General features: G+C 37.3%; 1 protein-coding gene across 6 annotated transcripts in view; it reads left to right on the top strand.

Moving 5' to 3' along the window:
• Positions 1 to 21,454, top strand: part of NFX1 (nuclear transcription factor, X-box binding 1) — a 68,476-nt gene extending 47,022 nt beyond the window's left edge. Inside the window, exons 21-24 of one of the 6 annotated variants that reach the window (XM_029963205.1) lie at positions 271 to 337; positions 9,703 to 9,848; positions 16,250 to 16,351; positions 17,552 to 21,454. In XM_029963205.1, coding sequence (XP_029819065.1) covers positions 271 to 337; positions 9,703 to 9,848; positions 16,250 to 16,351; positions 17,552 to 17,627 — 391 coding nt within the window. In that variant the 3' untranslated portion in view covers positions 17,628 to 21,454. The other 5 variants (XR_003916165.1, XM_029963206.1, XM_029963207.1 and 2 more) reach the window with 5 other exon arrangements.
• Positions 21,455 to 26,057: the final 4,603 nt, after the last annotated feature.

Raw genomic sequence — 26,057 nt, 5'->3', positions numbered from 1 at the left:
CTGAAATGGCAATTTTAAAATCTGCATTATCAATTTGAAAATGTAAAATTGTATTGTCAGACAGTAGAGCCATATCATAGAATTTTATTCTGTGTTCTAATGGTTGAAGGAAAAATAATTATTTTCGTAATATTGATGACACACTAACATTAATGTAAATGAAGCTTCTACTTCAGTCAGTTGAGTTGTGTAATTTTGTTCTTGTTGAAAAATAATGTTGTATCTTTGTATGTTCTCTTGACTCATTAACTTAGAATGCTGTTCTTGCAGGAAGGATTTAAAATTTGTCAGTGACATTGAGAAGGAAATGAGAATGCTTGTGGAAGCTGTAAATAAGGTCAGTATTCAGATATTCTGTATGATTTACTCTAAGAAACAGTTTTGTTTGGGAGGGGTTTGATACTACTAAACTTTGTTAATACTAATGAGTTGACACTAGTTCTGTTTGGGCTCCAGTGTTTAAAAAGAACAAAATTTTAGGAGACTTAGTAGTTCAGGAGCACTTTGGTGACAGACTTTGTTTAAAGATTCAAGCAGGGCTAGGCTTTAATGCCTCAGTGGATTATCATTAATTTTTGGATCGCCATTAATAAAGTATTAATTGTCAAAGATGATGTTTAAAGGTTCAGACTTTGAGGAGGAAAGCCTAGGTGCTTTTGATCCTTGTAGTGGAACTTGCTCACAAATTTTTTGATACCTTCCTGCATTTGCCAGTGTATGAGGTTTTCCTCCTCCTTCTGTAAGGATCCTTGGATTCAACTAGAGTGTTTGGCAGACTTCAGTATACCTAGAAAGATTGATACCAGAGACACAATGATAGGTTTTTCAGTGATATCACCTTCAGGTCTATCAGGTTAGCATACTCCTGGCTTGCTGCTGCATCATGAAAGACCCAGTACATGTGATTCAAATGACAGTGTAAAGTATACTATTCTCAGTTGCCTTTAGCTCAAGAAGGAGCTAACCTTCTGTAGAAAACATTAATTTCTTTCCCTCTAGGCCCTGAAGACAGTTACTTAACTTTATTCTTTCAAAAGATTATGTATGATATTTCTTAATCTTTATGCTTGTGCACCTGTCTAATGTTCTTGCCCGTTGTTCTCAACATTGGAATGAAAGTCTGAAAGCAGTCCCATCTGTTTCTAGTCAGCACAGAATGGGTAAAGTTGAAAAGTACCACAGTGGGATCATTCAGTCCAACCTCCCAGGGTCAAGCAGGGTCATCCTAGAGCACATTGCATAGAGTTGCATCCAGACAGTTCTTTAATATTAATCTCCAGTGAGGGAGACTCCACAACCCTTCTGGGCAACCTGTTTAGGTGCTCAGTCACGTGCATATTAAAGAAGTTCTTCCTCATGTTCAGGTGGAGCTTCCTCTGCATCAGTTTCTGCCTGTTGCCTCTTTTCATATTGGTTGGCACCACCAAGAAGAGCCTGCCTCCATCCTCTTGACAGTCTCCTTTTAGATACTATAGTCAAAATAAATAACAATAAATAAAATCTCCTCTGTCATCTTTTCTCGAGGCTAAACAGGCCCAGCTCTCTCAACCTATCCTTGTGAGATCTTTGTAACCCTTTGCTGGACTCACTCCATAAGCCCCATGTGTCTCTTGTACTGAGGAGCCCAGAACTGGATGCAGTATTCCTGGTGAGGCCTCACACCTGGGCTGAGTAGAGGGACATTATTCCCTGCCACAACCTGCTGGACACACTTTTCCTAGTGCACCTAATGCATACCACTGGCGCTGTGCCACAAGGGCATACTGCTGGCTCATTGTTGCCCCAAGTCCTTCTCCATAGAGCTGCTTTCCAGCAGGTCAGCCCTCTGCCTGTACTGGTGCATGGGGTTATTCCTCCCCACGTGCAGAGGGTGGAATACTGTACTTGCCTTTGATGAATTTCAGAAAGTTCCTCTTTGCCCATCCCTCCAGCCTGTCAAGACACTTCTGAAGGGCTGCACAGCACTCAGGGGTATCGGCCACTCCCCCCAACTTTGTGTCATCAGTGAACTTGCTGAGGAGGCTCTCTACCCCTTCATCCAAGTCGCTGATGAATAAGTTAAAACAATACTGGAACCAGTACTGACCCCTGGGGAACATTGGTACCTATAGTCCTCCAGCTAGATGCTATGCCACTGATCACAACCCTCTAAGATCTGTTGTTCAACCAGTCCACTCATGCAGTCTGCACTTCCTGAGTTTACCTATGAGAGTATCACAGGAGATATCAAAAACCTTGCTGAAGTCCAGGTACACGATATCCAGTGCGCTTCCTTCATCCATCCAGGTAGTTGTTTTATCGTACAATCAGGTTGGTTAAGCATGATTTCCCTTTGGTGAATCCATGCTGACTAATCCTGATCACCTTCTTGTCATCCATATGCTTAGAGATGACTTCCAGGATGAACCATTCCCATCGCCTTTCTAGAGACCAAGGTGAGACTGACTGGCCTGTAGTTCCCTGGGGTCCTCCTTCTTGCCCTTTAGGAAAGACTGGGGTGATATTTGCTTTCTTGCTTATTTAAAAATGTTCAAAGCAAACACTAAATACAGAGCTATCTTCCTGAATATTCCAACTACCACTCCTTCCTTACCAGAAATCAACCTACACAAACCTTCTCTTCACATACATCTTCCCCTTTCTCCATTCAGTTCCCATTTACAGCTACATTTAACTCCACTTCTTCCTGCTGCTTGGGCCATAAATCCAAAGCTTTCTGAATCGCTTCTTTTGCTAACTCAAAGGCAACTTGCTGTTCACTCCCCCATTCAAACTCATATTTCTTCCCTGTTACTTTGTATACCGGGGTGAAAATCTGTCCTAGATGCAGAATGTATTGTCTCCAAAATCCAGACAATCCGATAAACCTCTGCATCTCATTCTTATTACAAGGTACTGCAAAATCTAAAATTTTCTGTGGGGTTGTAGGTAATGTTTCCCAATGTCCACAGTGCCACTGAATTCCCAGAAATTTCACTGCTTGGGATAGTCCTTGAATTTTAGTAGGATTTATTTCACAGCCTTTTTGTTTCATGTGATCCACAGCCAATTCCAGCATCTGTTGTATTTCTTCCTCACTGTTTCCCTTAATTAAAATGTCATCTATGTAATGCGTTATTTGCATATGAGGAGGCAGCTTTATTTCATCCAAATTTTCAGCCACTGTTCAGTAGCAGATTGTTGTACTATGAACCCACCCCTGGGGCAACGAGGTAAAAGTATACTGATGTCCCTGCCACATTAAGAAAAAATCAGTCCCACTGTTCTTCTACAATATGTATAGTAAAATATGCATTAGCTAAATCAATTCCAGCATACCTACTTCCGGAATGTTTCTGAATTTTTTTCTGTTAAAGTCACAGTATCTGGTACAGCCATCGTGAGAGGCAGCATATGCTTATTTAACTCTCTAAAATCTACAGTCATTCTCCATGACCCATCACTCTTTTTTATGGACCATACCAGATTATTCCAAGCTGTGGTAGTTAATTTTAAAACTCCAGCATCCAGCAAATCTTTAATTGTGATATTTTTTCATGCCCTCCTGGTTTCTGGTATTGTTTCATTGTTACTAATTCATTTGCAGCAGAAATCTGTACCGGAGACATTTTTTTTTCCTGCTGGAAGATTGACCAGGCACTAATATAATTCTTTATTCCAAATTGGTACTGACCATCAGGAAGATTCACGGTTAATCCTTTTAGAATATCTATACCTATTATATATTCAGGGATAGGAACAACCATGACCGAGTGAGATCGTTTCAGGAAGTTCCCTATTTTCACTTGTATTTAGGTTTGTACGGCATCAATTTGTTTCCCTTCCGGACTGGTAATAGTTACAGGCTGCCCTTTAAATTTCTTGGGATTCCCATATATCAAAGAGGCCTCCACTCCAATATCAATTAATAGTAATGTTTGCGAAGACCAGTTTTTCCAAGATACTTGAAGCTCCACATGGGGCTGCCGGTCCCCCTGTATCAATTGCACTGGAGTTTGGATGTCACTTCAGTGTCGTTTACCACACTGATTAATTTCCCTGGTCTGTTTCCAAGGATAAAAGTCAGAATATCGTTTCCAGTCCTCCTTCTCCCCTGGAATAACAGATCTACTCTTGGAGGGCCCACTGTGAACAGATGCGGAATCCCGTTGAGGCTCTGGAGGGGGTTCTGTATGCTGAGTTGTTCCTGGATTATTTACTTCAGAGTTTTGCACTTTTTTACCAGTTTTACTCAGGCCTCTCTGCTTATAAATTTGCCATAGTTCATGAGTCGGAACCCCATCAATTTCCTCACGAGACATACCATCTTTCAATAAAGCTGAAAACATTTACCTATGAGAAATTCTGTTTTCATTCCCTTTAGAGCTATCTCTAGTATCTCGGTTTCCTGCACTGCCTTGCGGCCCCCATTCTCCAAGGTCACCTAGCTGCTGTATTTTTTCAATTCCTTCACAGAGGGGATTTCCTCTCTTGTTAATCAAAAGTTTTTGTATGCTGCTGGGGAAGTCTTGATCACCTTATTTCTCATAGTAACAGACAAAACTTACTGCATCATACTGTCAACATCTCCTATGAAAATGACTGATTTCATCCCTTCTTCCTTTATTTGTTGTACACAATCCTACAAAGTATACCATGCACGCTCAGTTCCAGTTGGTCAGTCATTTTCTGCAGGATATTTATTACTGCATCCCAAAGCAGTCAAAGCTAACAGATTAGCATCATGAACATTATTCCAAAATGCATCCTACACATATGAGTCTGAACTCAAGATTAAAAACTTCCTGGAATCCCCCAAATCAAGGGTGACCCCTGACGCTTCCTGATCATACAAACGCACTGTCCAAGTCAGTAGAGATTCTTCCAGTCTCTGTTTAAACCACTCAGTTATATAATTTACTTCATTCTTAGTACAATCCTCCACCACATGCCTTCCTATCAGCTGCCCGTCAGCCTCTAATTCCATTTTCAGTCTCCATGCCGGTCTCACATCTATGAATTCATCTGTGGAACCAGCTTCATCAGTTGGAAGTAGATTCATAGAATAGTTGTTTGTTATCACCTAAGAATAATTTGCCCAGTGTTGTGTTGCCTGTGGTTATCTGATTTTCCATATTTCTTTATACACTGCCTTTATCATGCACACGAATGTACACAAGTGTGGACACACAAATATATTTCTACATATAACTACGTATACCAAATATATGCTTGTACTAAATCAAACCACGATATGTAATTATATTAAAAAAGGGCAACATAGGTCTTGAATTTGCAATATACAAATTAGTCACAATGATGTCACAATATTAGTGACATCAAATATGCCAGAACAAGAGTACCAGAGAGCTCAGAAGTATCTCCAGTGCTTTAGTTCTCAGTGGAAAAACCAACTATTTGTTAAATAATGATTCTACAAAGCAGACAAATTATGTCTGTTAAGGAGCATCTACATTACAGAAGAGAAGGAAAAAAATGAAAACAAATCACATGTGACAGTCTTTTCCCAGTATGACCTAAAGGGAGAATTACCCAGTGTTTACTTAGCTTTTATCATGACCAGGATGAACCAGTTAGATTCACATGACAGTTCAGTATCTCAAGGATCAATCAATCCTGTACCATCCTACCCCTCAGGCTATAGGTAATTGCATAAGGTACGAGAAAAAAAGTTCCCAGAAATCAAGTTATATTTCAAAAGGGAGGAGATTTCTTTCTGAACACCAAAGGCAAGTGACACAAGCCTTGAAGCTTGTTATCCATCTGTTATAATGCAAATACAGATAAGAAGTCATTCTTTCATGGACTCTTCAGTTGGGAAACCCAACAGTTACCTCATGAATTCCATGACAATCTTAATGTTCTGTTCCTAAAAATCCTCTATTTAGTTATATATTAATTTTTACAAGGCTGTCAAATTCTGTATTGAAATGTTTAGATTCCTGATTACCAGTTTTCTGTTTAGATGCCCATTCTACATCTGCATTTTTCACATTGCTTACAAACCTCCTGTGTTTCTTCATGTTGAGGCCATTTGGTAACAGTGAGCCCTGCTACATGAGGCTGTAGTTGTTTCACAGAATCACAGAATGTTTGAAGTTGGTAGGATCCTCTGGATATCATCTTGGAAAACCCACTCTGTTCAAGCAGAGCCATCTAGAGCCAGTTGCCCATGACAGTGTCTACATAACTTGTGAGTATCTCTAGGGATGGAGAGGCCACAAGCTCCCAAGGCAACCTGTGCCAATACTGTTATTCTCACAGTAAAAAACATGTTTCCTGATGTTCAGAGGGAACCTTCTTTATCTTAGTTTTTGCCCATGACCTCTTGTCTTGTCACAAGGCTTCATGGAAACAAGCCTGGCTCTGTTTTCTTTACACCCTCCTTTCAGGTATTTATAGACACTGATGATATCAGCCCTGAGACCTCTGTTCTCCAGACTTAGCAGTCCCAGTTCTCTGTGTTCTTGTCAGTGCAGAGAATGTTCCCATCCCTTAATCACCTTCATGGTCCTTCACTGAACTCATGTCCATGTCTCTCTTGTACTGAGGAGCCCAGAACTGAACAGTTCAGTACTGCAGAGCCCAGTACTTCAGGGGTGGCCTCACCAGTGCTGAGCACAGGAGCACCTCCCTCAGCCTGCTGGCAAAATTTTGCTTATCGCAGACCTGGATACTGGTAACCTTCTTTGCCACAAAGTGTGGCAAAGTGTGTCTGACTTGGTGTCCAGCAGCATCCCAAGCTGCTCTCCATCTGAGTGGCTCTCAGCATGTACTGGTGTGTGGGGTTGTTCCTTAGCAGGTGCAGGACTTTGCATATCTCCTTGCTGAACTTCCCAAGGTTTCTGTCAGCTCATTTCTTCAGCCTGTCAAGCTCATGCTGGATGGCAGCAAGCCCCTCTGGTCCATCAGCCACTCCTCCCAACTTTGTATCATTGACAAACTCACTGAGGGTATGTTTTGCCCCATCATGCAGATCATTAACAAAGATGTTAAACTTTGCCCTGTTCATCACCACCCTTAGGGCCCAGCCATTCAGCCAGTTTTCCATCCACCTCCCTGTCTGCCCATCCAACCCCTACAGCAACAGCCTGTTTTTGAGGGCTTTGAGGCTGTTATGGGAGACAGTGTCAGAGATCTTACTGACAGCCTGGTAGACACTAGCCACTGGTCTCCCTTCATCTACCAGACACATCAGTCCATCACAGAAGTTTATTGAGTTGGTAAAGCCATACTATGTACTCCCAAGGAATTTCTTGTGTCTGCAATTGAGTTTAAGGATGAGCTGCTCTGTCACTTTCTCAGGGATTGAGATGAGGCTGACCAGCCTGTAGCTCCACGTGTCTTCCTTACCTGTCTTGAAGATAAAAGGAACAGCATATATGGAGACCACGCTCTGACTTTCTTTTCCTTAAAAATTGCGGCATGTACGGTATAGAAGGGAATATTTTCCACGTGCTGTAAAGTTAACTTTCTGTGCTACTCAATTCTTCTTGCATAACTTTTTATTTTTGTGAAAGTCTCAGAGGCTTTCTTTTCTCTCTTGTGAGAGTCATGTTTCATCTTGCAACCCACAAGTTTATGGAACTAAAGATTGGATTAATATGTGTGATATGGCATTATGTAGGGAGACTGGTTTTAGTTGTTCTGTCATGATCGTCAAGTCCTCTTTATGCTTGAGTCTGTGTTTGGTTGTTTGTTTATTACGATTCCTAAATACTCTATTAACTAAAGATGTGACTTGCTTTCTTTGTTTCTAGATGTAGAACTTTACTTGTATTAAAAGTATTTTGCATGCTAATCTATCAAGCGTTCATGTAGCTCTGCCTGTATCAGTACTGTGTTTTTCAAACTGATTACTGTTACTTATGCTTACACATTTTACTGTTACTTTTTAATTTTTTTACATTGTGCCTTTGGAGATACCCAGTTCAGCGTAACTGGATAAATGAGTAATAAAAAGGTTTTTGTTACTTAAAAGTTTTAATATTAGTATGGTTCAGTTCTATCTATCATCTATCACATATGACTTTGCTTGCCTCAGAAATATCTGATGCCCTACGCTCATCAGTATGTACTCATCTAGCATAGCAGAATTTTTGTGATTGATATGTGTAAGCAGAACAGACAGGGAAGCATGTATAGCCAGCTCTGTCTGTGTATGGCCAGGAATTCTGATGTTTTTCAGAGCATTGAACCATCACCACTTTTTTAAAGTAAGCGTACTCATTTTCATAAATAGGTACAGAATCTATAGAGTTCTTCATTAAAATGCTTGTTTGTATGCTGCAAGTGTGGTAACAGCTGGGAGGTTTATTACTGTTTATTGCAAAGTAAAGATTATATCCTGTCAGCATGTGATTTACCCAGAGACCTAATGGAAATGGTTGAGCAGTTTCAGATCCAGTTACTGTTTGTAACTTAGTGATTTTACAAACTAAGAGGAGACAAATATTAGCCCTCTATTTTCAGAATAGCTGCAGTGTACCCCTGATGACTTGCTCTATTACATGCGGTAGTCCTTACACTAATTTAGGTGGTTGACCTTTTGTAAATCCACATTAATTATTCCCAGGGACCTTCTTCACGTACCTGAAAATGGGTTTGAATTTTAGCTGATCAGTCAATAGTTCTTGGGCTTTGTTTCGCATTTTTTTTAATATAGTTGCAACAATTACCTTTCTCTAGTCACTGAGTTCCTACCCTGTTCTTTACAGTCTTTCAGAGATGATGGAGAATAGGACATTATCCTGGTCTCTCAGTGCCCTTACATGCACTGCCTGCAGACTCAGGAACTTACATAGATTGGGATTTCTCTAGAAATCCCTGACTCAAACTTATTCTACTACTGGTAGTTTTTCTTCCCATTGAACCTTCTTTGTAGACCCAAAGACCTAGAAGACCTTGTTGGTGATAACCAAGGTAAAAGCTGAAGCAGTGTCCTGAATCCCTGAAAGCAGTCTGAAGCACTGAGTGACTTATCCTCATATGCATTTGTCATTACAAAGATCTATCCCATTAAGGATGGGGTGACAGGCTTTTTGTGTGGGGTGCTGCAGAGAGCCCTGCTTTTTTTGTTTGTTCTTTTACTATTTGTATAGTAATCAGGTTCGAATCAAGTATTATCAGTCTTTGTTAACTGAAATTAAAAGTAGAACTTTTTTTTTTTAATTTAATAAAAATCTATTGATGCCATTATATCAGGGATTTTGCAGATAAATAGCTTCTATGGTAGAGGGAGATGATTGATAAATTTGACACCTTTGTAGCTATCTGCAATATGTGCACTGCAAAGCCAGTCTGAAAAATAAAATTAGATCTCATGCAAATTGGCAGCTCATTTTGAAAAATAAAAATTCAGATAAAAATAATTTTGTATTGCTTCTTTGGGGTATAAGTAGAATGACTATAATCAGGATTTGTATTTCAAACTTAAAAGATACCCCTGCTTGGGTGTGTGTATACTTTGAGGTGATGGAAACAATAGAGAACATATAATTTAATTTTTGTTAATTAAACAGACATTTTCAGATGAGCTTTCTGTAAATACTGAGGTCTTAGCAATTTGGGGCACTAATTATGTCACAGCAGCAAAATTTTAAAGGTAGAAACACTTGTTTCTTCTTGTTTTCTTTCCCCTGGCTTCCCTGAAGGAAAACTTCACCTTTTTTTTTTTTTCTTAACCTTTTCTCTTGAATTCAGGGCAAGCATACAAAGAAGAGTCATTGTTACCCACCAATGAACAGAGATCACCGCAGAATCATCCACGAATTAGCTCAGGTTTATGGTATTGAAAGTGTGAGCTATGACAACGAACCAAAACGCAATGTTGTTATTACTGCAGTGAAGTATGTAATTCGTTATTGTTTTCAAATCTTTTAAGCATAGTTTAAGTAATTGGATGTTTTTATCAGTTACCAGAATGAGTTTATTTACAATGCAATTTGAAAAATGCACTAATTTCTAGTAGAATTTTTTTTAAAGCAGTTTTTGAATTGATAGTTTAATGGGCTTCTATTTCTACTACTCAAGTATATCTTCAGGGAAGAAAACACAATTAGAAATAATAAAGCTAAGAAAATATTTTGCCAGGTTGTTTTCCATTCATCTTTGCAGTAACTTTTTGTCATCAGCTAAATTTGATAGAGGTATCAAAGATAATATTTAATAACATTTTATAAAAACTGATGGGTTGAGAAATCATACATAAAATTTGCATCACCTTTGATAAAATCTGGTTATTGTAACATATTTGTTCTCCATCTATCTGAACCTACCACAGAGGATACTCCCTCTAGTTAATGGACAAAGAGGGAGCTGGAATTACTGCAAATTGAAGAGATTTCTAAGCAAAAATGAAAATATTTGGAGAAGACTCACAGAAGGCAGTTCAAATTAGAAAAGAAAATGAAGGAAATACAGCTAGGGGGAAAGCAGGGTGACTGTACTGGAGACATAGTATGGGACGGTTTCCAGTATCAACAGCATATTTAGTTTAGCATTGTCAAATTGTGATTCTTTGACAAACAGTTGTTTTTAACTGTAGTCATAAGAAACCTGTCACCTTCTGTGCTACTAGAGTGCCATGAGCTGTTCCTGAACTTGTTCATTCATTGGTAACTTAGCTACAATCTTGATTTCTTCCAAGAAATTGTATTCTTCCAAGAGAGATGGAGCATCACTTTGATCTTACAATGTAAGATACTTTTTGTTTCAAGTAAAGGAAGATGAGAAGAGAGATCATATTTGAAAGCACTTACGTAAGAAAAATAAATGGATGGGGGTAGTGGGATCAGAAATTAATGAAGAGGAAAAAGTGCTGGAAAAAGGAGCAGGACAGATGACTATCCTTTAAAAGCAAAGGCATATCCTGCAACTTGAGAATGGGAGGCCCTCCTCTATGATTTTAGAAGAGTTTGCACACTTGCTCCTTCCCTTGTGTTGTTCAGGGAATAACATTCTGCACAGAATGCACATGCTTCTATTTCATCACTACCACTCTTATAGACACTTGGTGGTCTACTAAGGATATTCTTCAGCTGCATAGCAATATTTCTTCATGCAGTGGATTCATCCAAAGCTTCTTTTCAATTGTCTTTTTATTTGCCACATCTTCTGAGGCTAAAAAACATTGTAGCCTTAGACAAGTGATAGGCCCAAGTTCCATGCTGATATTTTTGAGTATTTCACAATGGCTTCTTCAATTCCAGGAATTCAAATCACCGGAAAGTTATGTTTCATTCTGTTCTCAGCATTCCCTGTGGATTTCTATCATGAGCTCCTTCATGTATAGATAATTCAAAATAAATCAGGCAAAAAGGCCATTCCTCCTCTTCACACTCCACCACTGTGGCATTGAATTGGTAACATCACCATACAGGTAGGGCAGAGGAGTGAGAAAGTCTCCTTGGTGCTAAGAAAACTTCCTCCGTCCAGGCTTCTTTCTCTTCTGGATATCTAGGAGCAAATGCCATAAAACCTGCTTTGCCCTTAGTCCCTGCCCCCATTACCATTAGAATCACTGCATTAGGATCACTGATGTGTAACCACAGAGAAGATTATTCCCAGTATTGATTGTTAAGCTTGATCTGAATTACAGTTTGGTGTCATTCGAAGTATAAGACCCCCAGTGAATCCTTGCAAGTGCCCTTCTCTGTAATTCCCTGGTGGTCATCTTTGCAGTCTCCATCTTTTTAGCCGTTGCAATACCAGATTCTTTCTGAACTAGGTTCAGAGGTAATGTCCAGACTACTATAGTGAAAAGAGTAAAGCTTTCCTCTCCAAGCACACACATTTGTTTCACTGTTACTGTCAGTGGTTTTTTGAAGTCTTTTACTCATATGAATTTCCTCTTTCTCCAAATAGCTCTGATTCCAGAACCTGTTAAAGGAGGGTCTGCTCGTTGTTGTGTACTGACCACTGTTTAAGCAGCTTGTATGGACATGAGATATCCTGGAAGTGTTTTTGAGAGCAGTCATCCCTGTAAGACCCATCCTTGTCCTGTTCTTTCCAGGAAGATAGTTACAGTCAGTTTATCCTCATGAACAAGGGGACTTTTCAATTAGGTGGCAGGGTCCCACATGGTTCTCACTGAGAAAGCCACATTCTGCCACAATCTCATTTGAGAGCCATTGGCTTCATTATTCCACCCAAACTGTATCAGTTTTTGGAGACATTTTCCACAAAAATCTGCTCTGTCTGAAAGCTGATGGATCAGTATTGCACGACTACATGGAGTAAGTCTGGACAAATTAGTGGCAAAGAATTTTGTAGTAGTTTGTACCAAAACAGATCAATGCTGATCCATCCGTTATGAAAATTGAGCTTCTAGGCTTGAAGGAGAAGATAAATTTAATCCTGATTTCCACAGTTCAGTTTTATACAACAGGGCATCCTGTCAGCACTAGCACTGTCTTAAAGTCAGAGGATAGTTTATGTTATTACTTTCCCTGTACTGCTGTTAAAAATTTTTCATCTCAACTTTGTTGCTTGAGGCAAACAGGTTTTTTTTTTTTCCTTACTTTGAGAATAGTTTAAGGAAATGAAGAATGGCAACTTTCATATCAAAATGTCCAAAGTACTTGCAGAGCCTTTTGGTTTCATATCCACTGTTCTGTTATAACCGATGCTAGATAACCATGACAGGTTAGGAAGTGTCTGCTTTCTTTCTTATTTCTGGTAATTAATTAGACAAAGTGGGTTTTTTCCCATTGTACATCTCTTTAATTGAATTCAGTTTGTTTTTTTTTCCACATGAGCTAAATGTGGGTGACTGTTAAATCTTTTTTTTTTTTTTAACCAATCAGTTCACAGAATTTTAGGGAAATTGGAGTCATGTCTAATTTTGTACCATGTATCACCAAGGTATACAGGAAGTGGTGTACATTTTGCTGGAGTGTGAGTTGATAGATTTTTGTCTCTAAAACCTCTGTTGTTTCATGGCCAAACAGTCTGTTGTATATCTCTTCTGCTTTTTATTGGAAGATTGCTAAATTTTGTCAAAGCTAAACCAGGTCTAGGCCTTGATGTGACCAAAGCAAATTTGGTTCCAAGCTCATTTCTAACTGTCCACAAGGCTTTGATCCCTCCTAATTTTTAAAGGTTTGTTATATTAACCCTCTACATCCTGGGAAAACAACTTTAGGGCAAAGCTGCTGATTTACTTTCTTGAAATGCAGGAACATTCTCTTTTTTTCGGTAAGATTTTTTATTTTTTTTAACTAATTGTAGAAATTAGTGCACATGTATTCTTCCAAGTGTTCTGTTTTCCTGCATTCCAGAGCCCTCATTTATTTTCTTTTTTTTTTTTTACTATACAAGAGAGATTTAACCTGACATTTTAGAGTAAGGACAGGCACCTTATATTACTTAGAGAAGGGCTTTCTAGCCTTTCTCTTTTTTTGCTTATTTACCGCCAGGAAATTTGCTTTCCATGTTTTTGCACATCACAGTTTATAAAAATGAAAGAAGACAGCAAAATATTCTCCCATCTACCTTTGTCCTCTTATTTTTTTCAGGTAGAACTCTACTGTTGAGATGTAACTGAAATGATAGTGTGAGCATTTGACTTTATATGACAGGCTTGGAGCTAAAGGAGAGGAGGAGTTTTTAACTGTTTTACACAAGGGGAAAATTAGCTATTCTCAACTGATAGGACTGTAATATACTTGTCGTTAGAATGTACATGTACACATAATATAACATTGAAAAGATTATAGTCACTGGCAAGTAACTTCTTTCCCAAATAATGAACACTTTCACTGTTCAGGAGATAGGGACACTTTTTAAATTGGTGACCTATGTTTGTAAGATTTTTTTAGTTCATTTGAATAGACTGACAGTACTCAGTTTAAAAGAATACTGAAATGGATTCAGGGATCACCACTTCATATTTTAGTGGACTTCTAACTTACCTTGAAAATGTTGTGGCATTTTTCATCTGTGTTGCCTCAATATCACAGAAATGGGCCATTGTATTTTCACACTGATAGAAATGAGACAGGAAAAAAAAGACAAATATGATGGAAATATGAGGGAGGTGGGGAAAAAGTATGAATTACCAAGTATGTGCGAAGCATGGAATTCAACGTGCACATTTCTGGAATTATAACAGTATACAATCCATTGCTTTGCGGCATTTTTGCTATTCAGTATGTAACTTTGAAAGGAACAAGATGAACTTGTTAATCTTGTAGGAATTCATTGAGTAAGAATGTAATATAATTAATAAGGATGTAATGTAATTACTAATGTAATTAGTAAGAATGTAATGGAATTAGTAAACACAAAGAATCTCATGGTCTGGAGGAGTTTATTTAAAAATGCATCAATGAAGTAAATAAGGAGGAAACATTATTTAGTGCTTGACACAGAATCATAGAATCATTGAGGTTGGGAAAAGACCCTTAAGATCATTGGGTCCAATTTTACTACCACTAGACCATGTCCCTAAATAGCATGTCTACACATCTTCTAAATACTTCCAGAGATGGTGACTCAACCACTTCCCTGGGCAGCCTGTTCCAGTGCTTGGCAACTCTTTTGGGGAAGAAATTTTTCCTAATACCAAATATAAACCATTTAGATAGAAATAGGAAAGCAGTTCAGTTTAGTGTACCAAGAAGTAGTTTGGTCTGAAAATGTCAGTAGCATGGGTTTAGAGGAAAATGCAAAAAGCGTAAGAAATGGACCTTTACAATGTTTAGGAATTTTGATTTATTCAGCTTATCTGCCCCCAGAAAAGACAAAGAAGAAACTGTGAGTGGGAAAGATGCTGATAGTGGATGCTCTTTCAGTCTTGCACTAAATCATAACAGTGAAATAAAGCAAGTTCACTCTTGAAAGTCGCTCATGAATTTAGTGGAAATTTTAAGACATCTCCACAACCTAATAGAGATATACTGTCTTTGGTAATTATTTTTTTTTAATTAGATGCCTTTTTGAAACAATCTTTCTAGGACTTCTTTTTTTTCCTGGGTGTTGGGGGTTGTTTGTTTTCAGATTTTTTTTATATCCTTTCTCTTTCTCCAGTCAGTTCAAGTCTTTGGCACAGACTGCCAACTAAAGTTGACTGTGATTCACAGCCAGTATATGTCTAAAGCATATAACTGCTAAAGTACACTGTCCTCCTATACTGGAGAAAATAATGCCCTGCAACTATAGCCATACGGTGACCTTTGCATTGCAGACAGGACAAGCACACGCAAGATGCTTCATTGCTTGGTGGCAATCACAATCATAATAGATTGTAACTAGTGTGGAGGGTAGAAAGAGTTGATTTTTTTTCCCCCTCTCTAATGCATAATGGTTTTTTTTCTTATCTGGTTCACCTGGACTAGCTGACAAGGAAGGAGGCAGTGTTGCTGCACTGTTCCTGGGAGAGTGCTGCTTAGCAGGGCTTTGCAGTGATCAACAGGTTTAACATGACTTACTGCCAGAGTCTGAGAAGGTGCTTCCCAAACATGAGATAACATGTTGTGAAGATTCAGTGAACTGTGTTCTCATGATGCTGAGTTAAGCTATTAAGTTGTTCCTTCTGAATTTTTATCTTTTTCCCTGAAAGAACAGACATATGTTGCCCTAGAGTTTTAAGTATTGCATTTTTGATATTTTAACAGTTGATCATTTTGTGCACTTCATAGTAGAAAGGAGTTGTACACTTCATATGCAGAAAAGGAGTCTTGAGTATCAATGCTCAGATCTAGTAAACTGCTTCTGCATCTTGTGAGAGGAGGAGGAGGGGCAGGCACTGCTCTCTTCTCTTTGGTGACCAGTGACAGGACCCGAGGGTTGTGTCAGGGGAGGTTAAGGTTAGTTATTAGAAAAAGGTTCTTCACCCAGAGTGTGGTTGAGCACTGGAACAGGCTCCTCAGGGAAGGAGTCACAGCACCAAGCCCGACAGTGTTCAAGAAGTGTTTGGGCAATAATCTCAGGCACATGGTGTGACTCTTGGCAATGGTCCTGTGCAGGGCTAAGAGTTGGATCCTTGTAGGTCCCTTCCAACTCAGTATATTCTGTGATTCTGTGAAGAGACATTTAGAGTACTGGATATCTTCTTCTTGGTAATGAAAATGTATTTTGTGCACTGCTAGTCTCCATGGTTGGAAAATTAAATATTTAAGTAGATGATTAAAGCATATAGGTATGAACTCTGACAGCAAAACTGCTGCTTACAAATATTACTCTTTCCCAGCTTCTTAATGAACATAACTTCCTATTGAATTAAATAACCTTTCTTTTATTTCTTTAGAGGGAAATCCATTTGTCCAAGCAATACCTTAACTTCTGTGCTAGATAAAGAAATGCAGAGCAGACCTCCACCTCCTATTCCTCATTACAAACAAACAGATAAGTAAGGAATTTGTTTCAAAACAGTGTTTTTCAATTTTGTGCTGAGTTACTTGAGGAACATCTTCCTGAGCTTCAACTGTATACACCCTATTTCTTTTTTTTTCCCAACCCACACACAACTCTGGAGCTTTCAGCATGCACTAAGATGTTCTTTCCAGAGAAGTAAGCCTGAAATGAAGTGAGAAGAAAATGTAGGAGTGGCTATGTGATACAGGGATAGTGATATAACAAATATTATGGAGTTTTAAAATTATTTTATAATAAATATCAGATAGTTGGGAAGAGAGTGCCATTTGGGAGAGTTGGCAATTTTTTTTTTTTACCTTTAACCATTCTCTGTACAAGAGTAATATCTTACTGGCATGGTTTGTTTGGACACGTAGTAAATGTATTTTTCTTGCGTAGATATGACTACACAGTTGATTAAAGGTGAACTACCATTTTTATCAGATAGTGAAAACTACTGAAGGTGGGATATATAAGGCTTCCTGTTGAATAGTCTTAATAGAACAGTCTTTGCTTCGTATGACCTGCCAGCTTCAGATACCTGCAGTTATTTTCATTTCCACTTCTGTGGAATTGCTGTCTTCAGTGGCCCTAATTCATGTAAAGGAGTTATGTGGCAAAATTAAATAAAGAGCTTTAGCCATTTATTTTAATTACTATAAGTGAAATTTCTTCAGAGTGCTTAATTCTAAAAAATCTTTTGAAAGATCTACTCTCTTATTGAAAAAATTTTTTACAATGTTTGGATTTGGTATTACCATGTATTTTTTGTTACTCTTGCTTTTAAAAGCAAGCACATTTGATCATCAGCTCACTTTAAAAGTATTTCTTTTGCTGTTTTTTTAAAAAAGACATTTTGAACATTTAGTCTTCAGTACAGTATAATTTTTGTAATAAATATTACAAAATTATTGTAAATTATATTTTCTGGTAAAACTCTGAAACAAATTTTATCGATTCAGACATGTTGATGTACATTAATTTAATAAAGTATATGTTTTTTCCAAAAATTAGTCAACAAAGGCTTTCTGGAGCATTAAGGGACTTCTGTTAAAACGTAATTTAGAAGTACATGCCATTTACCAAAGCAGTGTACATGTTCACACTGAGACATTATGTGAGTTTGTGATTTCAGTTTACTTTGTATCTTGTTCTTCATGCATGTGAGTAACATCTAATATTCTTATAATTTCAGGAGTAGTGGAAACATTGGCTTATCCAAACCATTAAAAGAAGAGCCAGTAATTGACTACTTTGATGTCCAAGACTGAAGTGATTGATGTAGAATCATTCAGATGTATCAGAATCATGTTGATTATGAATGATACAGAAGTTTAGAGGTGAAGATACTAAGTTATTGTGTGAGGTGCTTTTTGATTATCTGTCAAATGATCGGTTGTTCAGCATATTCATGATTTAACATCTAAAGTTAGATAGATTGTGACAGTTTAAAAAGTTATGCATTTCAACAGTTTACGTGACTGCATAATACCTAATAGTAGTATAGCTTTTTAAACCTGGGTTTGGTGCAATTTTTTATCTAACGTGCTGTCAGAATGATGTATATTTTTGTTGATGCCTGTAAAGCAAGAGAACTGGTGGTAATTAAATGTATTTTTGGGATATTAAGAACAACAATAAATCACAAAGATTTATTTTGTCAGATCTCACACAAATTAAAATAGACTAGAAATGATCTGTGATAAAAACACTGGTCAGGAAATTCTCAAATAATTTTCATGTTTTATTGATCCACATTTGTGTTAATGTGGTAAATTTGGGAATTTGAGTTACTCTTTTGCATGGAAGGAAATATAAAATTTAAGTATAAATATATACATAAATGCATATTAAGAGCACAGACTTCCTTTGGTATCTGAAGAACCAGCATTTGGGGAAAGTGGGGATTAAGACTTATTATTACTTTATTTCAAATTTGATGTGTTAAAACAGAAAGAAACAAACAAGCGAAAACAAAGGAAAAAACCCAAGCCAAACAACAACAAAACCAACCCCACAACTACTATAACTTGGTTTAGTAGTACTTAAAAACTTGGTCTTTGTTCAAGACCTTGAACAAAATCAAAAATCAGACTTTATATATATTTTGGTGTTTTATGCATGGTTTTATTGGGGTTTACATTTTTTTCTGTACTGTGCAAGCTTAAGATGAATGTGTGAAGTTTGGTTTAAGTATGTTATGGATTTGGAATAATATTTGTAAAATTTATAAGACCATCTAAACTGTTTGATAATGGAAGATCTTTGTTTTATGGGAAATGCCATTAACAAAATGGGATGACAGTTTCCAGAATTGTTTCCAGATCTTGATTTAAGATAGGTGAGTAGCTCTCTGGGAGAGGAGACTGTAGGTCTGATCGGAAGAGGTGGTACAGCTCTGAATTTGAGTTATATCTGTTCTCTTGAGGAGAAGGTTTTTTATATTAATAACTTCAGGAACTCTGACACCGATGCACTCTTTTTCTTGATCCTTGTGGTTGCTATAATTAGCACTAGAGACGAGTCCCCTGCACAGCATCAGAGGCTGCTGCTAAAAGGGCCTTAGCATGAAGAAGAAACAGATCTAGCAGAAGACTTGGTCATCTGTTGATTTAATTGTCAGCCAGCATGTTGTAGTGTGAGATTTGTTGCCAAGAAAATGGAAGGCAGTTCTGCATGCTTAGATTCACTTGGAGTTATCATATGACCCTGAGCCTTAACTATGAAGCATTCTGTGGCTACATTTCAATTGAACAGTTCATGAAACATTAAAGAATTAGCAGCAAACTCACAGACTGTATCTGTCCCCCAAATGTTTTGAAAATGAAAATGCATGCTATTATCATTTATTTTTGTAGGAGTTTATTATTTCACATTTTTAAAAATGCAGTCTTAAACGTTTTGAAGTGCTTCAGGTAGAACAGGTACCTTCAAGAGTGTTTCAGGCTTCTAATTTGTATGTAGTAATTTAAATTGGTTTTATGGGTTTTTTGTCTAATACTCTGTGATCAGAAATGAAAAATGTATCAATATAGCTTATATTGCCATTAATTTCATAAGCAAATTATGGTTTGATTCTACAAGGTGCAATGCTGCTAAGTTCAACTGAAGAAGTAAGTTACTCTACATCTTTCCAGGAATGTATTTCTTCAATCCCTTCATTGCAAGGAGTGTGTATGTGTATGAAAAGCTTGCAGACAAGTGCCAGCTCAGTATGACCAAACAAAGGCTATTTCTGGTTTTGAAACTTAGAGCTATAGCACTGAGTTAATACAGCACTGATTTCAATCTAGTTAAGACCTTTAGGGAGAATGTATATAGTTACACTGCAAAGGTAGGGTTCTGGACAGGAGCTGGTACACATTTCCAGTGAACTGAGTTAGATGCATGTATACTGGAGCACACATAGACTTAACACTACAGAAAACCAAGGTGATTTAGTTTATAATAAATAGAATAAAGCTGAAGCCTACTAACTTTTCACAGTTTCACATGAATATAGCGAAAACATCACATTTACACCTCTGATTTGAAATTTAAAACTTAAGATTTTCATAGCATTATTTTTAGCTCTGCTTTTTGGAATTTTCATCAGATTATGGCTTTAACATAAAAATGTGAGCCTTGGTGAGATGCACTTCAGCAGTCAAATATCTGCCACTGCTTGTAATAAGAAAACAGAGCTAATCTTCAGCTTCTCAAGCTGAGATTGATAATTATTATTGAATCTTTTAATACTGAGAAATCATCCTTCCCATCACTAACCTCTTAACCACATGAGTGTTAAAATATTTTTATAGATCCATATGTCACACACCTCTAAATCATGGCTGTTGGAGCATACCTGTAGTTATGAAGCAAGTCACGTGTGCCAAATCTTTTTTTTAATGCATTTTAATAACTTGGTTAAAAACATGATACTATACGTTTACCTATGAAAGTAATACCAAAAAGAAAGTATTGATATTTTTCTCCCCGGAACAGTTACATTAACCTTAAGGAATTCAGCAAAGGTTAACAGTGGTGCTGTTCTCTCTGTTTTTGTTTGCTTTTGCTGCAATGTATCAGTGACTTTCATATGGAATAGTAATAAAGGCTGTAGTTTTGATAAATGTGATAACTCATCTTTATATTGCACGTGTGCCTCGTGGAAATATTTTCCAAATAGCTATTTTGTAAATCTGAGCTGGCCTTTACACCTTTATCTAATAGAAAAATGAGTGGATAAAAGACATGCATCAATGAAGTCAGTGGCAAAAATCCTATTGACATTACTGGAACTATGACTTCAGCTTTGAAATTACTTCAGTAATTTTCCAGAGCCCTAAGAATAATATTGGTCCCTGTAAATTTATTTGAAAAAAGTACTTTGCAATAAACATCTTTTGAAATAAGTTCTGTGATGTCAATTGGAATTATGCAACTTAATGAAGTGCTTTTAAAATTGTGTATAAAATAGGCAGATACTATGGCATTTGGGCTCTGCTATTGCCTATCTGTATTGTTTAACATGTTTAGAGTGCTCTGAATATTCAGTGCATGGGTTTAACCTAAAATTGTATAAGATGCATAAGTAGACTTCAGTACCACTGTTTCTGTGGCAGTTTTGTACAGTATCTGCCTCATACCTAAATGAGCAAAGTAAAATTGTTTTACAACACTTATTTGTTGATAGATTTATATTTTACTGGATTTTTTCAAGTTACTGATATAAAATTACTTTCTTTATAAACCTAAATTGAAAGTTCAGTGCTTTGGAGTTGTTTGCAAACTTTGTCTTGGTATTCCGAAGTTGGAACACAGAGACATCACAGAGAAACAGTAAAGATTTAAATGGAAATCTGGGGAGTCCTTTTCCTCAAATTTTGAAAGAAAAGTGTGATTTCCTGGATTTGAAGTGGTTTTTAAATGAGTGCTCTATGGAGAATGAAGCAAGTAAAGAGGGCTCCCCAGGAAATGAAGACTGTGCTATCTTCTTGGAATTCAGAAGTACAGAAGAGATGATTCTGAATAGAAATGTACATTTTGGTTATCTGAAAAACCCTTTATTATGTTAGCCTAAATGCTACTTGGCAATAAAATGTATGATTTTAACTGATGGTTTCTTCATTGTTGTTTGTCCACCATTCAGTTGTAACTGTGACTGTAAAGGAGGGGGGGAGGGGAGTGGGTACTGATGTAACTTTGAAGTCCCTTAGGCCATTAGATGTAACAAACACAGAATGATAAATGGGGGTGGAAGGATGATGTAAAAACTTTATCATCAGAGTTCAGTAAGTGGCAAGAAGACTCAAAAAGCAAGCAGTCTGAAAATTAGAAGTTTGAAATAATTTGAACTTGCCTCCTCTGGAAAGTTTTATACTAGGTCACGCATTTCCAACAGCAAAGGCCTGACCTGATATTTCAGGTGAAGTGCAAGATGGCTTCAGAAATTCAGTAAGTGATCTGAGATTGAAGAATTCTTGAAAGACAGCTGGAAACCTTTTGTCTTGCTACCTCAGCTGCCAGTAAGTTCAGACTTTCTTTTCCGGATGTTTTTGGAGGATGAAGATGGCATGCTGCAGGTGTATAAACATTGGGAAACAGATCTTAACTGGAAATTTTTGCCTGAAAAAAACACTTGCATTTCAGTTCAGGACTGTCATTGACTAGAAGGTGACCAAATATCTCATCCTTACCAGTGTGTGCAAATGGCACCAGAAGAGACAAATCAGTTTTGTTTTCTGTTCACTTGTCCTTGTTGGAAATATGATTAGATAGAATAATATTGTTCAAATAATGTTGGGTTTATAGTATTTTAGTCTTTGCAGATGCTTAGTTCCCAGTAGAAGTCTTGCTATTTAACAAATGCTGTTCTCATGCTTTACTAAGATGCTGAATTCCAAAGATGGTTGATGTGCAAATTTTTGTCTATATACTTGTTACTTAACCATGAATAAGAATATCAGAGCCATTAGAAAGGGTATATTTAGAGAGGCTGTATTTTGGATGCTCCTGAGCTTTAGACCAGGTTTCTTAGTCTTTGTTATCTCAGGATTTTTGAAGGAAGTAGTGCAGCATCTTGAGCAGAAGGAGAGACCATGTTGATGCTGTCCTTTGGTGTTATCCCATGAGGTATTGTTTCTAGCACTGTGGGGTTCTTGTTGTTTTGGGTTTTTTTTAACCAGGTTGTCCAGTTTTACACCTCTATGGAAAATACAGGTCTCTTTCACAATAGAAAATGGTTTTTACCACTGAAAGAATCTTTTTCAGAGCATAGATGAAGGTATAGCATCTTTCTGGTATTTCAGGCAATCCTCTTTAATATTTTGGGCTCCATTATGACCTATTGTTGCCTTCTCTGGAACTTTTTTCAGTTAAAGGAAGGAGGGGCAAAATGTGTCTGTTGTGTAGAGATGTGTTTTGCTTGCCCCTCACAACTTTACTTTCTGTGTAACGCCCAAGAACTGCCCCCTAGTAAACGATTTAGCTTTCTGATGTATCTAACATGTGCTTACTCCAGTGTCCAATCATCTTGCTACATCCATATTTATTCCCTTAAAGTGTAGAAAATGTATTCCAGTCAGAGGACTAGAGGGCTTCATTTGTAAGGAGATGTAAGAAACTAAACTTAAAATCATTATCACTATAAAGAAAAGTTTATCTTAATAGAACACTTTTTATATAGGAGGTAGGAACCAAAAGGCTGTCCCTTTCCAAAAGTGTATGCAGGGTAAGCTAACATGTTTTACAAGGGGACATTATTTATTATTATTTATATCTGAGTTCTAGGAAGTAAAAAGTGTGGTGAAAACTGTTGGATGTGTTGGATAGTTGCCTATCAAACAGTACAGTCAGGAAAGTAAATTCTGTCCATTCAAGGCACCTAGACAGCTTATCTTTTTTTTTAACAAACAGTAAGGAATTTTCATAATTTACTGCTTACCCAGTAAGTTAGATACCTCTTATTAACAAATGCTGTTTCAGGAAATGTTAATTAAAATCTTCCATCAGTGCAGTAAATCCTGGTGTTTAAATTCAGTTTTGGCATCAAATAAGTGCCAAAGTTTCTAATTAAGTATGTGTCTGTGTGATTGCTTAGGAAGGACAGTTCAGCAGGTTAAATCAAAGCCTTATGCAATTCTAATTATATTCTATTGAAGTAGGCAGTGATTAAACAGTGATGCAACTGAAATATCAATGAAATAAGTGATGAATTTTTATATAAGGTGTTTATATAAGGTATTTTTGGTAACTTCATTAGACATTTAAGGAGCACTACATCTTGCTATCAGCTGATATCTAAGTACTTACAAAGTAAGTAATGCACTAAGAAGTGACTGAGAAAGCCTCATACAAAATCAATTAAATTTTCTGATTCTCCTGGTTTTTCCATTCCCCACCATGAGAAATTATTTTAATCTTCAGCCCGAATGTGCACAAAGCTGTGCACTTGGAATAAAATAACCTGATGAAATTTTACAGGCTGGAGCTCATTGGCTAGATATAGCAGCTGTGTAAAAAGACCTGGGTGCCAGGGGATCCTGGTGGACGGCTAGTTAACTGTGAGTTAGCAGTGCACCCTTGTGGCAAAGGCAGCCAGCGATGCACTGTGATGGATTAGTAAGCACAAAGACAGCAGGTCGAGGGAAGTCATTACTCCCCTCTTCAGCACTTGTGAGATGACTCGAGTCATACTGGGTCCAGCTGTGTGCTCCCCAGTACAAGAAAGACCTTGACTGAACCAAGTCAAACAGAAAACCACAAAGTTGGTCAGGAAGCAGGAGTACATGATGTGACATACATGGAGAGGCTGAAATCACTGGATTTGTTCAGCTTCAAAAGAAAATATTAAGAGATCTTACTGCTGTGCACAACTACCAAATGGGAGGGTATAAGAAGACGGAGCCAGAGTGCACTAGAAGGATGAGAGGAAATAGACAGAAGTTGAAACATGAGAAATTATGACTTGATACACACAAAATAACTTTTACAATGAAGGTGTTAAAATACAGGATGAGTTCGTTCAGAAATGTTACAGAATTTTCTACTATGAAGACATTAAGAACATATGAGGTCCTGAGCAACCTTCTCTAATTGGACATGCTTGTAGCAGGAAATCGAACTACATCACCTCCCTAAAGTCCCTTCCCACCAATATGGTCCTACAATTCATGGCCAACTTAAACAAGCTCTGCTTCTGGGTCAGTTTTGTCCTTGAGCTTTAGCAGTTCCTTTTCTACATACAGTGTTAGCTGACAAAGGTGTTCGTAGAGATGAATTAATTCTCTCCACGTCTTTGCTTTGCTGGGCTGTCTTGATGTCCCTTAGTTTCCTTTTTTTTTGAACAGGCTATTGATTCTGATTATCATCTTAGTCTGTTTTATTCATCTTTCTGAATGTTGCATACGGTCTCCAGAAATCACTAGCAATTCTATTAATATGCTAATATCTGTACTATGTTTTTTCTTTCTTTTTCAAAAGGATCATGATTGGTTAATTGATAAAAGAGGAAATTCTGCAATCACATTGAAGTGTTCAATGCTAATGACTTTTTGATGGTTGTTTTGTTCTAAATTGGACAGTTCTTAATCTTTGGTGTTGTTTATTCTGATACAGCTTTTGCACTCTTCTAATGTGTAACTTTAAGTGGTTTTCACACATTCATGGGTAAAATATCTTCTGGTAGAACAAAATGGATTGAATGAAAGGAAATAAAATTTTCCATGTTTTCCTGGGGCCTTATAAGCTGTATATGCAATGTAACTCATGATGAGGCTGTAATCCTTCACTTACTACAGTGTTTGCAGATTCAAAGACTGTTAGAGTTAAATTCAAATATTAATTTTGGGGGTAACAATGATAAAAGCAACAGATTTGTAACATTTATTTATTCTAAGTGAATGAAAAGATTATTTCAGTGCTTCATAACAGATTTCTTTTGCATCAAAGAATGTATAAAATTGAAATAATTTAGAGAGACATTGGCTTGAAGAGAGATCTCTTATTCTGAGATTAGTAAAGCATTCTCTGAGTGTTACCTGATATTTAATTCCTTAATGATGCAAATACTTTTAATGGCAAAACAGATTCTGTCATCAAAAACTGATTGAAGCAGGATGAGTTGATTCTGTGGAATGAACATCTTAAAATATATATCAAGAAGTTATAAAAAGGCTTGTTTCCAAAGCAAAAGGATTTGCTAAATAGTGTAGTGGCAGATGTGGATATAAACTAAAAACAGTTACCCCATAATATAGTTTTCAAAACATTACCCATTATCCAGGTCTTCAAATTGGAAATATAATCATGTGAAAGAAATTAATATCAATAAAAACTACTTTACAATTATGCACATCTAAAGCTAAGACTTTCCCTTTTTTCCACCAGTGTCACAGCTGAAGAGTGCAATTTTGGAATTACTCCGAGGCATACAAGCTCTAATCAGTTACTGACTGATTCCTGTTTGGTTGTTCTGTTCAAATTCAGTCTACCAGTAATGGCAGTAATGTTCTTTCCTCACTCTAGGTACAAGACCCCTTGATTGTTACTAGATGGGAAGTTTGGCCATTCCAGGTACAGAGTGGGAATGTGGGCCCATATGAATCCGTGACAGGAGGAGTTTTAGGAAAATAGATTGGGCAAAAGAGAGAAAAAGGCATGGACTCAGGTCATGGCTGGTGTTTTTAATTCCAGAGTTCCTTGAAGATTGTATTACACCT

Source organism: Manacus vitellinus, unplaced genomic scaffold, assembly GCF_001715985.3.
Source record: "Manacus vitellinus isolate BGI_N305 unplaced genomic scaffold, ASM171598v3 scaffold_55_pilon, whole genome shotgun sequence".
Taxonomy (NCBI): domain Eukaryota; kingdom Metazoa; phylum Chordata; class Aves; order Passeriformes; family Pipridae; genus Manacus; species Manacus vitellinus.
Note: the sequence above shows the minus strand (reverse complement) of the source record. Positions and strands in the feature narration are given on the sequence as shown.